Source organism: Euprymna scolopes, chromosome 13 (assembly GCF_053919585.1).
Source record: "Euprymna scolopes isolate OS-2025 chromosome 13, ASM5391958v1, whole genome shotgun sequence".
Lineage (NCBI taxonomy): Eukaryota > Metazoa > Mollusca > Cephalopoda > Sepiida > Sepiolidae > Euprymna > Euprymna scolopes.
In genome coordinates this window covers 98,419,612-98,436,743 of record NC_136494.1, presented here as the reverse complement: position 1 = coordinate 98,436,743, position 17,132 = coordinate 98,419,612, and the positions used below count along the sequence as shown (strand labels likewise).

General features: G+C 33.7%; 1 protein-coding gene across 1 annotated transcript in view; it reads right to left on the bottom strand.

Moving 5' to 3' along the window:
• LOC145292104 (serine/threonine-protein kinase Nek10-like) overlaps positions 1–17,132 on the bottom strand; it is a 150,866-nt gene that overhangs the window by 24,827 nt on the left and 108,907 nt on the right. Inside the window, exons 18-25 of the mRNA XM_080138192.1 lie at positions 12,006–12,127; positions 10,607–10,709; positions 9,433–9,511; positions 8,435–8,564; positions 6,721–6,791; positions 5,873–6,022; positions 4,351–4,459; positions 2,700–2,820 (exon numbers count right to left, since the gene is read on the bottom strand). Of these exons, the coding sequence (XP_079994318.1) occupies positions 2,700–2,820; positions 4,351–4,459; positions 5,873–6,022; positions 6,721–6,791; positions 8,435–8,564; positions 9,433–9,511; positions 10,607–10,709; positions 12,006–12,127 (885 nt within the window). The remainder of the gene's footprint in view (positions 1–2,699; positions 2,821–4,350; positions 4,460–5,872; positions 6,023–6,720; positions 6,792–8,434; positions 8,565–9,432; positions 9,512–10,606; positions 10,710–12,005; positions 12,128–17,132) is intronic.

Sequence of the window (17,132 nt, the reverse complement as noted above, 5' to 3'; positions counted from 1 at the left end):
ACATAACTCTATTATATCATCACATCAATAAGGAAAAAAAGATAAATTGAAGAGAAAAACCTATTTAGGCCATGGCATTTTGAAGCTAAATGCTTCTCTTCAAAAGACAAGAAGGGCTAACATTATACAAAATATAAATAAAAGCTGGCTTCAGATTATTTAGATTAGAAATGAAGGATGTATGTATGAAGAAATATTGAAGAGAATAAAAATATATAAAAATAGAAAATATCTACAACAAAGGAAATGAGCATACGTAATAGGAGGATAAAAAAATGGAAAAAGAAGTATACCAGTAAATAATAGTAAAATAAATAATAGGATTCACTAAGAAATAATGAGGATCATTAAAAAAGAAATAAGGAAAGGCTAGAAAAGAAAGAGAAGGTAAACGACCAAGTTCTCTCAGATTCTCTCTCCTCTGATCTTGATCACGTTGTACAATGAGGAAAGGAGTGGCTGGTTACTTTTAATGCATCTAAAATCAAGTTTCTGTCTTTACACCATCAACGTTCTGATCCCCATCTGGCATCAATTAAAATGAATGACTCTCGTCTTGGGGAGACCTCCAGTTTTGACAAGCTTCTAGGCTTGACCTTCACTCCTGATCTTAAATGAAATACGTACATCAAATCTGTTGCCAAGGCCGCTGGAAAAATGGTTGGATCCTTCTATTGATTCGGTAGATATTTCACTGCTGATGCAATTCTCTATCTATATAAGAGCCAAGTACGTCCAAGGATGGAATACTGTTGCCACATCTGGGCAGGAGCTGCTAGAAAGGACTTGTCCTGCCTTGATAGGGTTCAAAATAGACTTCGTGGCCTCGTGGGAGATGTCCTTTTTTCTTCGCTGCAACTTCTATCTCACAGAAGAGATGTTGCAAGTTTGTCTCTGCTTTATCGTTATTTTCATGGCAAGTGCTCAACTGAGCTTCAATCTATGGTCCCCCCTCGCCAAACTTTCACAAAAAAACACTCGTCTAGCTGAAAACACTATCAATAATTTCTCCCATTCTTTACCTGTGCCTAAACCTAAACGTAGATTCCATGAACAAAGCTTCTTCCTGAGAACTGCACGCCTGTAGAATTGTCTTCCGTTTTCCTGCTTTCAAGCTGACTACAATATGGTTGTCTTCAAGTCCAAAGTAAACAAGTTTCTGATGAGCCATTCCACTTAAATTAACAAATTTACTGAATTTCCATTATTATCGATTATTATATCGTCCTTTTGACTACTGTACACTCTTTAATCCTTATCCTTGAGTGGCCTCTCGGCCTTGATAAGTGGTGTTGCCTATGTAAAAAAAAAAAAAAAAGGTAAGAATAAAAAATAGGAATGGTGATAGAGAGAGAAGATAAGAAATATGAAAATACATATAAAAGGGGAAAAAATTTTTTACATATAATAATAAGTAAAGAGAAAAATTTATTAAAAGAAAAAAAGAGACAGAGAAAAGACAAAAAAAGATGACCATTTTGACTTTATTATATGGAAGAAAAAAAAAGAAACAAGAACATGCATAAAAAAAACGAACTTTTGTTTTGAAATTCATTTTTTTTTCTTTTGCATTTGCAGAAAGTAATTAACCTAATTGAAACACAATTCACAATGTATTTCCTTTATCGAATTTTGTCTCAGTTGAGTCTTCAAGAAAAAAAAACAAACTTATATGTAAACTTGTTTACAAAACTAGGTTTTGTTGTAGTAAACAAGTACCTGAATCAATCATTTAAATCTGAAAATTATTTAAATGTATATTTATTTAACTGGAATCAAAAAGAAAACATAGTTCTTCTTTGTTATTGCCATGAAATTTGAAAAATTGAAACAATTAGTGAAAACTGAATTGTGCAAACAAAACAAAAAAAAGGAGAGTTCAAATTGTAACAAAAAAGGAGGTAAATCTTTTCTGAAAACTGAAAATCTTTGGCTAATTTAGCTAAACTTAATTTTCACTGATTGTCTTCGAAAACTGTTTTCATTAATAATCAAATTTTCTACTTTATTGTTTTTCGTAATTTTTGGATATGTTCATTACTGTGACATGACAATTTAGTAGATACCATTAGTTTTACTTTAAATTCAATATTTCAATTTCCGAATTTCGTTACAATAACAAATAAGAACTGAAAACATATTTGTATGCATACAGTATGGTACTTGTACAGTTTAATCAAGACATTAAAAAATGAAAATATCGATTAAAGTTTAAATTGTATGTACCTGTTATGGAATGAAGTTCTCAGAAAAAAAATTTCACTTAATTTCATCAAGTAGTTTTTTTTTTTTTTTACAGCGAAAAAACAAAACAATTTGTTATGATACCGAGCAAAAGGTTTGATTTTTAGAAAGAAAAGCTAGTATTAAAGATGAGGAGGGAGTGTTGGCGCTTTAAATGGAGTTATCTCTCTATGGTGTGTTCACAAAATTCCAAGATGACCACCTTCAACGCGCTGTCATAAAAACGTGTTTTTCCGCTGTAAAAAAAAAAAAAAAAAAAACTACTCTCTCCAATTAAGTGAAATTTTTTTTTCGGAGTTCTCCAATCCAAAACGAACACGCACAATATAACCCTTTTTTTCAATATTTTCATTTGTTAATGTCTTGATTAAAGTTATAACAATCTAATTTAAGACAGTTTATCATGGGTAAACTCGTAAAACAAATCAAATTCTTGTACTCTTGAAAAGCCTCACCTTGTTCATCACTTTCGGGGGTTGTGTCTGCAGCAGTTGCAGATTCTGAAGAACACGAGTGACCTTCTTTTCTACTAACACAGTTACACTCAGAAATAATGGAATCGGTAAAGTCATCTTCCTGAAAGGAGAACATTTTAAAAATAATGTTTTAATATATTATTACATCTCCAGTTTTATGTGACACTAGTGGGACCTGTGTCCTGACATTGCTTAAGGAAATTTAGGTACTGAAAACAATTTATCAACATTTTTGTTTTTGAGTTGTCTACACATAACTCTCTCTAGTTTACCAACACCACTTCTTTATTTCACCTTAACATCCAACATCATCCCAGTTTACAGATGAATCACATTGTTGTAGTGAGAGACTAACACCCCTCTTACAATGGACTATTCCAGGGTGTAAATAACGATTTAATGTATTATCTCGGGAGTTCAATTTACAAGTATTCAAAAAAATGGCACTATCATTTATAATATTTTGTTTTTATTTCACACAGACAAACAGTTTGGAATTTAAAATTAAAACTGGTGTTTTTAAACCTCTGAAGGTGTGTCAGCTCGGTGTTGATGTTGGTGGTGAAGAAAATGTGTCAGCTTGTTCTCTGTCTGACCGACTGCCCTGCTTTCTGTTTGTAACGATTTATATAAACCTTCTTCACCCTTGAAATATTAAATATTTCCCATTGTCTATTATCTCAAATCCTTTGACCAATGTCTTTTCATATATTTCTGAGTCAAAGTATACATTCCAATTGACAATGGTAGAAAGTCCCGCATTCCACACATGGAATCCATTTGCATCGAATGCTTCTCTTCCTGAGGTCACCTGCCAATCCAACATTGTTATTCTTTAATAACCACTCCCAGTCAATGGAATACTCTTGTCACATCTAGAATGGTGCACTGATCACTAATCTCTTCCTTTTGGACAGGATGCATGAAGAATTTTTAACCTAATAGGTCCCGCACTGTCTGCTAAGTTCCAGTCTCTGTTGCATTATTGCAGAGTTACATCCTAGAACTTATTTTATAGATATTTCCACGGAATGTGCTTGAATGAACTTACTGCACTTGTACCCCTAAATGAAAATACTCCCCTGACTCGCTGCTAAATCTCATCATTGCATTGTAGAGATCCTTAGATATCGAAAGATTTTTCAACCCTAATAGTTTCTTTCTTTGGACTACTTGCCTTCCTATTCAGTTTCTAGATGCTATCAACATGTAGAAATTTAAATGTAATGTGAACAAACATTTTGCTAGCCAATGGCAATATACCTTGTTTTGGGTGTAAAAAGTAAAAAAATAAAATTTATTCACACAACAAAACTTGTAAGATAACCAAAGTTAAACAATGTATGTACTTTGATAGATACGTATTAGAGAATACCAAGTCAAATACTTCATCCAAGTATATAAATGGTAAGTGTCTTGTCAGGGGAGGGGGTATAGGTGTTCAGGTCATTAATTCCACTTAATGCTATAAAATAAGCACCTATCCCATAAGCCTTCAAGTATAAAAAAGAACATTACTTATTTCTCCACATGATTTCACCACCATTGTTCCTCCTTTCTCACACATGCACAAAATAAATACCAAATGTTTTTGTTTTTTTTTTCGCTATTATTGTTTGATTGCTTTTACCTTAACACTGGAATTGGCACTGGAATTGGCCAGCTGATCAAAATGCTCTTGAGATGCAACAAATAATTTTTGGTAATTTTGCCGATTGCTCACTGCCTCAAAAACGTACCTGAAACAAATGAAGAAGGCGGCAAGTTATGAAATGCAAGATAAAATGAACCAAGTTTTTGATTTGTATGTTATTTTTTATTTTACTATTTTTCACTCCCAAACAAGGCATATTGCCATTTGGACGTAAGAGGCTATTATAAGGATTATGTCTACAGGGAATTATGTTGGGAGTTAAACAGCGAAATGTCTGTTTGCATTACATTTAAACTTCTGCATGATAGAACAGTCAGGGAAATACAAAGTCTAGCAATCCAAGAGAAGAAATCATTAGAGTAAAAGGTTTTCCAGCATCTAGAACCTCAACAGTGAATGGGGTGGGATTTTGCTGCATGTCAGATTAGTCGGTAATATGCATGTCATAAAGGCACGAGTTCATTAGAGTACTTTTGATTAAAGCACTTGTAAAAATGACACAGGGATGCAACACTACAGCAATGGGACAGAGGTTGGAGCTTGGACGATAGTGCGGGACCTATTAGATTAGAGACTCTTTTTGGACCTTGCTTTAGAATGAGAGGCTAGTAATAGATACACCAGTCCAGTCGTGACAACAATACTCCATGCATGAGTGAATGGTGGGTTTATAAAAACATAGGATACTCTCAAGCAGGAGTAATTTTCTAGAAGGATAGAACTTCAAGTGTGAAAGTTCGTGCTTCACCTGCAGACTAAATGGACACATCTTATTTTAAAAGTATTCAAGCATCCCCATAAGAGGCTCTGTCCATCGGTTAATCTGTGTTGTTTAAGTTTGTAATTGCAATTTAATCTGGTCTGTTGCACTTAAGTTTTAAGTTGTATTATCTTTTGAGTTTTTTATGCTTTAATGGCTACATCTTAAAAATATGTATTTTTTCTTAGGTAATCTATGTGTTTATTAATTGATAAAAAATAAACATTTATATCATATATTTAGATAATAGTTGATAAAAATAAATAAAAAATTTCAGAGAAAAAAAATGATTTTTTTTTATATTAACACATTATAATATTACTAGATTATTAGCAAAAGTTATAACTCCTCGATTTAGAATAACAAATTGCTGGTTGAATATGGTTAAATTTATGATCATTTTTGCATTAAATACCAATCAATATTAATCCTGAACTGTGCCTCAAATGGATACAATAATACTTAGTTTATTGCACTTTATCATAACAAAAGTTCTATACAAAATTTCAGCCAAATTAGTCCAGTAGTTTATAAGAAAAAATGGAACAGACAGACAGGCAAACAAAGAGAAATATCATATAGATAAGATAATTTGCATGTTAAATTTTAAATGGATTTCTATGGTTAACTATTTGAATGTTTTGTGAAGAAGAAATTCTTTAATGATTTTTCCTTTATATTCATTTTAAATTTATTAACATCAAAAGAGAGGCAAAAAAAATATTTTGAAGTGTTTACTTTTGTGTTCTTCGTCGCTCTTTTTCTAATTTTTTCTTTAATCCATTTTCTTTGGCTTGGAGAAGATCAATATGGAGGAGCATTTTGTCTGAGACTTGTGCGCTTAATTCAAAGACATCGGGACGATCCTCAGCTTTTACAGAAAGACAACTGATGAAAGACAACACAGAAAAATAAATTTTTAAGACAAAATTCCACAATTTTATTAAAGAAAATAATTCTTAAACAATGTTATTTGTATTTTATTTATCTGGAACAGCCTTTCTAAACAAACAAACACTTTTTACTGTAAATCTTTATTCACGCATAACTCATAATTTTACCTTTAACTTTAATAAGGATGGATTATTTTCCTTAAATTTGGAACATTTTAGGAAATTATTTAAAACTATCCCGTGCTTTCTTTGATGGAATAATTATTTTCGGAAAGAAACTGAAACCAGTTATACTTTTTTAAGACTAAAGAACATGCTGCTAGGATAAAAAGAAAGAATCTGTAAGCCAGAATCAAACAGATTTGCCAGACATATTGCTATTTAGGTCTAACATGAAAAATCCAATAAAATAACTTTATATATTAGATTATGATTTGCGATTACTGGATTTATTTACCATGACTAAAATTTAAAATGGACTATTATGTAATTAACATGCCTCATTATTGGTAATCATTATTTTTTTCTATACACAGATTTACATTTTGTTTTGTTTAGCTGCAATTTAATTGTATTTCACTGTTATATTGATTGTAACTATGACTGCTTCTTCACCTTTATCCTCTATTACATAATAAATTACATGCTTATCATCTTTTATTGCAGGTGTGGGTGAAAAATAATGAACATTACCTGGAAATAACTCCTAACAATTGAGATGAATAAAGGTCCTCAGCAACTGGTGTATAGTCAGCCTCAACAATCTGGAAAAAGAAAATTAAAAAAATAATAGTCAAAATTCAGCATTATATGTTGGACCAATTCTTTGATGTCAGCAAATTTTCTGGATCGCATTGTTTCCAATTGTTTCAATTGATTTTTTGACACTGCCCTTAAGCAGTGCTAGTTCAGGTGCAGTTGGAGATTGTGCAACCATTGCTTCACTATAAATTATCAGTCATTTTTACAATAGGTATCCATTGTCTCTCCAGATTAAAAAATGAACTAATGATTAATTTGTATTTTGGGTAAATTTTATAAATTTTTGCTTACAAGTTTTGCTTTCAAAGAAAGTTCATAAGATTTGCAATATGAGTTCAAGTTAAAAAAATTGCATGACAGCGTTTTTTTTTTTTAATATTGTTGATATTGCATTTTTATAGACACCTGTAAAACAGTAAATGGATTTAACAAATCAAAACACATTTGTTTTTACTTATTTTAAACCTCAAAAATACCAATAAAAAATAATTTTTCAAACAAATGAATTTCATTTCTTTATCTTCTAATATATTTCAGTTATTGTATGAACCTAACTGATAACTGTTACTAGTGACCCTAGATGAAATCGAAGGAAAATTCTAATGGTGTCTTTAAATTCTGTCAAACGTTTAATACTCATTAAAATTTATTTGAATGCTCTGTTAACATATTGTTATGGCTTAGTAAATATTAAAAATGATATACAGGGTTGAATGATAAAATTGTTGCCTTAGAAAAGATGACATGATTCCATTTCCATTTGATGAATACCGTTTTTCTTTTTTGTTGCACACAATCTATCAGTTAGCCAGTTGTGTACAAATCCCAAGACCGATAGGAACCTTCGATCATGTCTGAAAATGGCACAATGTTCAACAAGCGAGATCGGAGATGAGCCGCTGTACAACTCATGCTCTCTAAGGATCTAAGTTATGACAACAGGATCATTACCAGCACTCTCAAAATGCATTGCTGGATTGCCACAAACAACAGGGATGTGCCCAGGGTGATGAAAACAAAGTTTCTGGACACAGTTAGGGTCTTTGAGTGGTTTCAAGTGAGAACCACATCATGTCACATCAGATCTTCAAAGTCGGTTTGAAAGTCAACACCAAAGTGTATCTGGGTGTGCTGAAGAGTCTGGTGATCTCTTAGTGCAATCAGGTAGTTGCTGGCAGGCTCTGAGTGATGCAGCAGGACTTGGTTCTGGCCCACAAGTCCAAAGAAACCCAGGTTAGGCTTCAAAAGGAGTGTTACGACTTTGTACACTTTTCTCACTGGCCCTCCCGCCCTCCCTCGACCTGAACCCATTTGGTCATAAGTTGAGAATATCACCAACATGACCTCCCACAACACCAAAACCAGCTTGATTGCCATAATCCACCGAGTATTCGCCGAGCTCCTGCCGGCATGTGTGTGGAAAAGGCGTTCTCCCAGTTCCGGATCCATATCAGACCGGTGATTGAGGTTGAATAGATGTCAGCTCTACAACATAATCAAGTTACCTGAATTGACTTTTTCAATAAAAGTTTTAAAATGAAGCTGTAGTGTTGTTTTCTTTAGGGTAATAACTTTATCATTCCACCCGGTAGATAGGTAATCAATTAGCAAAAATTAAAATATGGGAATTTTGAAAACTGTTTACCTTTTTTGCAAGGGTCAGCATGTTTGAAGAGAAAAATGGTGGTTTCAACGTACACATTTCATAAACAATGCAGCCAAGGGCCCACAAATCGGTCTTTTCGCCATATGGTTCATTTTTGATTACTTCAGGACTTTAACAGACAAGGAAGATAAAAAAAAATATAGACAGTAGTAGTAATTTACATTTGAAAAAAAAAAACATTAAAAAATATAAAATTCATTTTAAAACTAAAAGGTTCATGGGGCTAGTGTTCAACTGTTATTTTATATCAAACACTTTTTGAAACTATAATTTCTTCATATCTTGGAAACTACTCATTTCCTGGAATTTTAAACATTTTCCTTTTCAGCACCCTTTGAAAACCTATAATAGTTGTAATTTTAAAGGATTTTTTGAAGGTGGGAACATACGGCACCTTTACCAATGTTTCAATCATAGTCATTGGTTTTCCTAGTTTTGCATATGAATTACAAAATATCTGATATTTCCCCAAAACTTCTAGCTTTGATGGAGGAGAGACTAAAACTTGTTGCTATAGTTTCAAATGATCTGAAATAACAGTAAGGGGAGACTTGATTCCAAATATTTCTCATGTTATATCTCCTCTCTTTAGTTTTCATACATAAAGTAAATTTCACAGTGTATAAGGATTATTTGATACTGGAGATATTCATAATCATACTCTGTTTCCAAAAGAGGGGAGATATAACATGAGAAATATTTGGAATCAGGTCTCCCCTTGCTGTTATTTCAGATCATTTGAAACTATAGCAGCAAGCTTTAGTTTCCCCTCCATCAAAGCCAGTGGTTTTGGGGAAATATATATATATATATATATATATATATATATATATATATATATATATATACACACACATACAAATATTAACCTAATCAGTGGCTTTATTTAATGGAAAGAAAAATACTAGATATCTGAGCTAGAACATACATCAATACCAAATTTTTTTAAAAGTAAAATCCTAAAAGAAAATACTCACCAGGAATAAAGAATTGTTCCAACAACCGACATCATTCCAGTTTGATTGTTTTTATTTCGTTTGGCTAAACCAAAATCCGCTGAAAAAAAGAAGAAAAAAGCAAAACTAAATAGAATTTAATACAAATAATTATAGTGTAAAAAATATTTGTGAATTACTTAGTGATCTATTTGAAAATGACAAATGTGTTGTATATTATTTGCAAGGAAAGAATCCCTTCAACTGTATCTCATCAAATACTTGGTATCGGTGGGATTATAGCTTCAGGTGATTCAGCCATGTACTACCTCTCGCATCAACTTATGACTGAATATCATGACTTAAGTATATAAGAACAGTAGGGTGTTATATATAAAAAAAAATGTCACAGGTAGCATACAAGTCGATGCATAGAAATTGGTTTTGTGGAAATAAGAAAAAAATAATAAAACTTCAGTCCATCTAATATAGTGTATTTGACTCCAGAGATTTTCCTGTAAATGATGAAATAGAACTGATTGTTTATTGTTTGAGTATTATTTTTGAAATAAATTGGAATAATCTCAAATAAAGTCCTTATAGTATCTCTCTACCAAAACTTAAAGATTAAACATACTAGCATTCAACTCTTCTTCTGTGTTTGACATGTCTTTTCCACATCAGACGTAGGTTTCACATTGGCCATGGCAGCACAAAGTGATTTTCTCTGTGACATTATCATTTACATTGGTTTTGATGTGCCATTGCTTGAGGACATCTTTTGGTTGAATCATTCTATTTCTTGGTCTTTTTTTCAGCTGATCTTTAATTGGGGTGTGTACCAAGCAGAGGTTTGTTCAACATGTCCATACTATCATAAGTGGTTGCAATGCAGAACAAACCCTGATTGGTTTAGAAACATGAACTAAAATGGCGGATGTATAATTTATAAAGATTGTAAGCCCTAGTATATGCATGTACACAGGGAAAAGTGCTATCCATGTATGACTTGAGAAAAGGTAATCAGGGATCATCTGAAAGCAGGACCAAAACCTATTTCCGAAGCGAATCTGGATGAGAGAAAAGGAGATGTTTTGAAATATGCTAGCAAAACGTACAATTCTTGTGACAATTAAAAAAGGTATTAAGCCATATGTTGATGATAAATCTGTGCTGATGAAAAAAAATTGGATTGTGATTGAGAAGTTAAACTTACTGATAGTAACTCTGTCTGATTCTCCCAACATGACATTATTTGGTGTTAAGTCTCGGTGCACAATGCCTTTCTCTTTGTGTAAATATCTTAAAGCTAATAACATCTGAAAAATAGGAAAAAATAAATAACTAAATAAACAAAGATTAAATGAAAATAGAAAAGAATATGAAAATAATCAAGAATTCTTTTTATTTTACTAACTCAATGATTTTTATAGTTGGAACTAAATAAAATGCCAGGCACCAATTAATAAATACTTCAACAAAAAATATAAGTTTAAAAAAATCAGAAAATATGCTTCATCTAGTATATAAAGAAAAGTAAGTTGGATTCTTTATCTTAAATGGAATATGAATCAAACTTTCTCTCTCTCTCTTTATTTAATATCACTTTTCCCTTGTCCAGATATGTTTTTTTATATATTCTAGTCCTCATTGTTCAACTATCTTTGTATGGCTTTGTCTGACCACTTGCTTTCAAGTTTCCTTGACCAGTCAAGTCATTCATGCTTCTGCAATGATTTATCCAGGTAGACGAGTACTACACATGACCGTACCAGTGTAATCCTTAAAGCTCCTTTCTTAGAACTGCATGCCTGTGGAACTCTTCCGTTTGCCCGCTTTCCAGCTGACTACAATTGGATTGTCTTCAAGTCCAATGTAAACAAGTTCTTGATGAACCGTCCCCCTAAGTAATCCAATTTACAAAATTTTCACTACTTATGTTTACTATGCTATAATCACATTGACTAATGTATACCTATTGACCTTTATCCTCGAGTGGCCGCTGGACCTTGATAAATGGTGATTCCTGTGTAAAAAAATAAATAAATAATAACCTCCGTGTTAGGCAAATGTAGTGCTTTTAGCAAATCCTCTCACCTGATGTGTTGGGTTTGATCAGATTTCATTGCATTGTATTATTAGAGATGTTCTTTCTTGAATTGGAAGCCATGTTTAATTTGAAAAGCGTTTCTGATGGGTAGCTATTCTATACAAGTCCTGGATATGAAGCATTTTTAGAGAGTCGCTGTTCTGTGCAGGTTCTTGACTTTATAATCTTGCAAGCAAAGAGCAAAAGATTGTTCCCATGTTGACAGGAAAAAATTATGTGCTGGAATGCTAAAAGATTCAATTTTTATGGAGCAATTCTGGTTTCTGATTAAATGATAGCAGAATGTCAATTAATTTGATTCGTCAGTTCCTATCAGCAATAGAATCTCCAAACTTTGAGGAATCATAGTCATATTAGATATAAAAAATATTGTAACATTCTCGCACCTTCATGAGAGGTTTTGTCAATCAATCAGTTATGCTGATGTTAATAGTTTGAACCATATGAAACATTTTGGATTGAAAGTAAATAAAAGAAAAAAAAATCATGTTAGGAGAAAACTAACTTGTATGAAAATATTCCAGATTCTGTTCTCTTCAAATCGGAGCTTCTTTTCTTTCAAAGAATTAAAATGTTCTTTTAATGGAGCTCCTTCAATCAGTTCCATAACTATGTACAATTTGAGATCTGAAAACAAAAAATAAACAAAAAAAGACATTTTGATATTTCATACACAAATATTTTGTTTGATTAAAACATTTTATGTCTATTTGATTTGTTGACCCTTCTTTTCAAAATTCTAATAAACTTTTGAAAATCAGAGTAGTATGTATGTCAACGGCATTCACCCTAGGTGGGTTGAACCAACTTCCCCCAGTGGAGGAAGTTTCATGAGAATATAAAGTTCACAAGCGATCTTCAGTTGCATGTATGTACCGATTAAGAGAGATGACAATGTTAGGTTTTTGCAGTTCTTGCAGAGAAGTGTTGAGATCCTCCTACATACAGCACCTGGTATTCCTAAATGGTCACTCATCATTGCTCTAATGAGAACCGGTTTGTCAACGTGATTATGCCATATACACATCTTTATATAAAAATAAAAACTAGAATACTCATTCCAGGATGAGTAAAATAAATACTTTGAAGGAAACAGTTTTGAACTACATTTATGTCACCTCATGTTTGTTTGTTTGTTTGTTTGTTTGTTTTGTGGCATATCAACCACTTTTGGGTTATTTAATGTTGAAACATTAACTGTAATGTGTTAGATGTTGGTTAGTTCTTTTTGGTCTTTCTTGTGGAATCTTTTGTTATATATTTTAATCTCTTTCAGGAATTCACTAATTTTTTCTGGGTCGATTTTGTTAAACATTGATCTTAGACTATTCTCTTAGTAATGCTTTATTCGAGCCCATTTAAATCCCACACAGCCCATCAGTATATGACGTACTGTGTAGGGCTCCTAACACATTATGCAAATAGGCACCTCTTCTTCTTTTAATAGATGTGAGTGAGTGACATGAGTGTGATCTATTTGTAGTCTAATCATTACTACTTCTTTTTTTCTGGACATCTTTTTTGTATCTCTTATTTCGATGTTTGGTGTTACTTTGAATAGTTTATTCTGTGTGCATGAGTTCCAATGTTCTTGCCATTTTCTTTATATATATATATATATATATATATATATATATATATAATTAATTATTATAGTAAAAAAATAATTATGACAGCCCCTTTAAGAAATTCGTTTCTTATCGTTGAGCACTTTCAGTTGAATTAAAAGTCGGTCAATTTAGCTCTTATGCGTAGATCATCGTATAACGATTTGATCACTGTCTGTCTGACGTAATGAACATTTAAATTAAAATGTTTAAAATTCAACGCTATTTCACACGGTTAATGGTAGCCGAATGGATACGGCCTCCACTAATCGAGCCAGAGATGTCTCATGTCGCGGGGTTCGAATCGTTCGACTGGCAGTAATCGTGACACCCTGCACTGAAGAATCCCGAAAGGATGAAACACTAGTGTCTGTAGGTATTTAATTATTATAGTAAAAAAAAAAATATATATATATATATTTATTTAGGTCTGTATAAGGGATTTTTCCCGTTGCATGGTTTTTCTGAAGTGACTCTTTTGCTGCTTTATCCACGTTTTTGTTTATGCAGATGCCAATGTGGCTTAGAAACCAGCAGAAGATTATGTATTTATTCATTGGTATGGTGCTTATTTTATTTAAGAGATTTGTAATAAGGAGATTTTTCTTTTTTTTTTTTTTGTAAGTGATATGAGTAACGATAGAGAATCTGTAAGGATGAGATATTTTTTATGGTTATCAGTTGTTATTATATCTAGCGCAAATGTCACCTCTGCACTAAACACAGAAGCCTCATCTGGGAGTCTTTTCTTTAATTGCTTATTTTTATGGATGACTGCACATCCTACCCTGTCTCCATCCTTTGATCCATCTGTGTAGATTTGTGAGTACTCTTTATATGTATTTTGCAGTTCTTTATGGAAGGTTTAGGGATGGGTTTTTGTTTTAGAATATTTACTCAATTTTAATATTATGGATAGTTGTTCAACCATTCAAGGTGGAGTTTCTGAGTTGATAGATTCATGTATTTTTATTGTGTCTACTTGGATTTCTGTGAGGGGATTCTTTATATGGAAACTGTAGAGTTTGATAATATTTTTCTTTATTGTTGAAGAAGTTTGTATATTGTAGATGGAAAACATATTGATATCCAGGATTTGATGGACATGATGCAAGCTTTAAGTAATATTGTAGAGCTAGTTTTTGTTTTCTTAGGGTCAGTGGTGGTTTGTTAGCTCTTTCTGATTCTCTCTCCTCTGACCTTGAGCATGTGGTGCATTTAATTTTAATGTATTTACAACCAAGCTTTTTTCTTTACATCATCAACACTCTGTTCCCTGTCTGGCATCAATTGAAATGAATGGCTCTCATCTTGGGGAGGCTCCATGTTTTGACAAGCTTCTGGGTCTGACTTTTACTCCTGATCTGAAATGGAACACATACATCAAATCTGTTGCCAGGGATGCTGGAAAAATGGTAGGATCATTCTACCGCTCCAGTAGATATCCCACTGCCGATGCAATTCTCTACCTCTATAAGACCCAAGTATATCCAAGTATGGAGTACTGTTGCCACATCTGGGCAGGAGCTGTTAGAAGCAGCTTATCCTGCCTTGACAGAGTTGAAAACAGACTTTGTAGTGTAGTGGGGGATGCTCTTTTCTCTCTTCCCTGCAACCTCTTTCCCACAGAAGAGATATTGCAAGGCTGTCTTTCCTTTATCATTATTTTTATGGCAAGTGCTCATCTGAGCTCTAATCTATGCTTCCCCCTCACCAAACTTTCACAAAAAACACTTGTCTAGTTGAAACCACTCTCAATAATTTCCTCCATTCTTTATTTGTGTCTAAACCTAAACGTAAATTCTATGAACAAACTAGAACTGCACACCTGTGGAACTCTGTTCTGTTTGCCTGCTTCCCAGCTGACTGCAATATGATAGTCTTCAAGTCCAACATAAACAAGTTCTTGAAGAGTTGTCCCTTTAAGTAATCCAATTTACCAAATTTCCACTAGTAACAATTACTACGATATTGTCCCATTGACTATTGTACACTCAGTAACCCTTATCCTCGGTTGGCTCCAGGCCTTGATAAGGGGACTCCTTTGTAAAAAAAAAAAAAGACTATCTTTGTTGTCATTATCGGGGTCTGTCTCAGACTCTATATGTGATCTCTTGATTGTCTTTTTATTCATAATAAGGTTAGAAGGTTCATCAGCCATGCTTCCCACCCACCTCGGAGTCCTTTATGGGGAAGAAAAACAAGAAGGTAAATCTCATTCACCTCGGTCCTCCAGGGCTACATGGCTGATATACTCAAACGTGGGGAGGATTCCAAGCATTCATAATATGTAGTTATGCCCACCCAAGTATGGGGTTTTCCCTATATTTTTATTACTCTTGTTGGTTGCCTTTGCCGCAGCTTGACTGACCATTCAGCCACCTCTTATTAAATCAGTTTGTTGTTTGTCTGTGTCAAGCGTAAATGTTTTTTGTTTGGTTTGTCTGAATTAATGCTTGACATGAATAACCGATTGATTGGATCAGCACATCAACCCTTTTGGAATATTTTATGTAGATGTATTTATTGTACAAAAGTTCTTGTTTCAAGTTCTTCATATCCTCAAGTTATTCTGTTTCACAGTACATCAACCCTTTCTCGGGCATTCATGCCAAATTCAGCAACTTTGTAGAAAGTTCCTATGCTTCAAGTTTCCTATATCTTTCATCACTAGTTTATAGTGCTTGGTTTGGTTGCCTCGTAGGGGATTCTGTTATTCTCATTCCTGCTGCACATAATTGAGCTTTGCAAAGTGGTAAGGGTTATAATATTTATGTTTGATGTGTTTTAAGTCAGGAAGCCAGTAGGGGAGTGAGAGAGAGAGAGAGAAAAGGAGAGGGTGGAAGGATGAGGAGAGTATTGTTCTTGTTTTTTGCTTTGCAGAACATGATTAAGTTTTACAAAGGTTTAGAGGACAAAACAAAAATGTTTTAATGTATGGTACATTTGTGTCTGTAAACCAATATTCCGACAACCTGATCTGGTAGCACCAGTATGTCACCTCATAAAAATTAAAATCAAGATATATGACTAAACTATATGTTTAGAATCTTTATTCCAATTTTGATCACAACTCATGGCATGATTTTGATTCTAGAAGATACCTAAGACTTAAGGCTTAAGCTTAAGGAGGTCTTTATAACCCTTTCTCCCTCGCAGGGGTCGCGCACACGGTGAAAAACGACGCGCACTAACCCTAAGGACGGTTGGCTATATTTTCGCTCCTTCGAGCCTCGGACCCCGCACAAGCATCCGTCTCTCTCCCTCTGCTACTGAGTCTCTCCGAATTGGACGTTGGTATCTGGCCATCTAGTGTTGTAACGCCCAATCAGGAATTCCTGGTAATCTCTGTCGTGATCGTCTTCTCGTCGGTGGCCGTCTCTCTCTGTCTGCGACGGCTGGAAAGTCAAGTTTGGTTATGCTGAAATCGAAGGGCAGTCTTCACAAGTATAAATGGAAACAATCAACAACGATGAGGATAGTTTTAGGCTGTTCATTTAGTGATTCGGTATACATTAAGGCTCGGCTCGTCACTTATACTTTCGTCAGGCTTGGAATGCAACCCCCACAGTGTATTTTACAAAACTCTAAGTGGTCGTCTTGTTAGTTCTCTTCATCTTAATTAGAAGAGGCTGACGGCACGCGTGGCTTCCCAACTTCTCTGTTCGACAGACTGCCCGATTCTCTGTTGTCGTCTATTTCCGCAGTAGTTTTATTAAACGTCATCCTCCCCTTCCTTCTGTAGTCGACCCAATCTCTCTATTCGACGAGTAATCATAATTCTTTCTCTCTCTCTCCTTCCCAACCGACCCCCTCTCGATTCAATTCCGAGAATTAGTTATCTGTCTAGGCATTTAACCAATTTGTTCCCTTAAAATTAGAATGACTAATTCAATTGTTTTCGGGGTTTGTTCTTTCTCTCTCATCACCTCCAACTTGTTGGTTTAAGTGAATCATGTTATCATTTACACTCGGATCGTCGACTTTATTCGTCGACCCTTCCCAGACCTCCTTGCGTTTTCCTC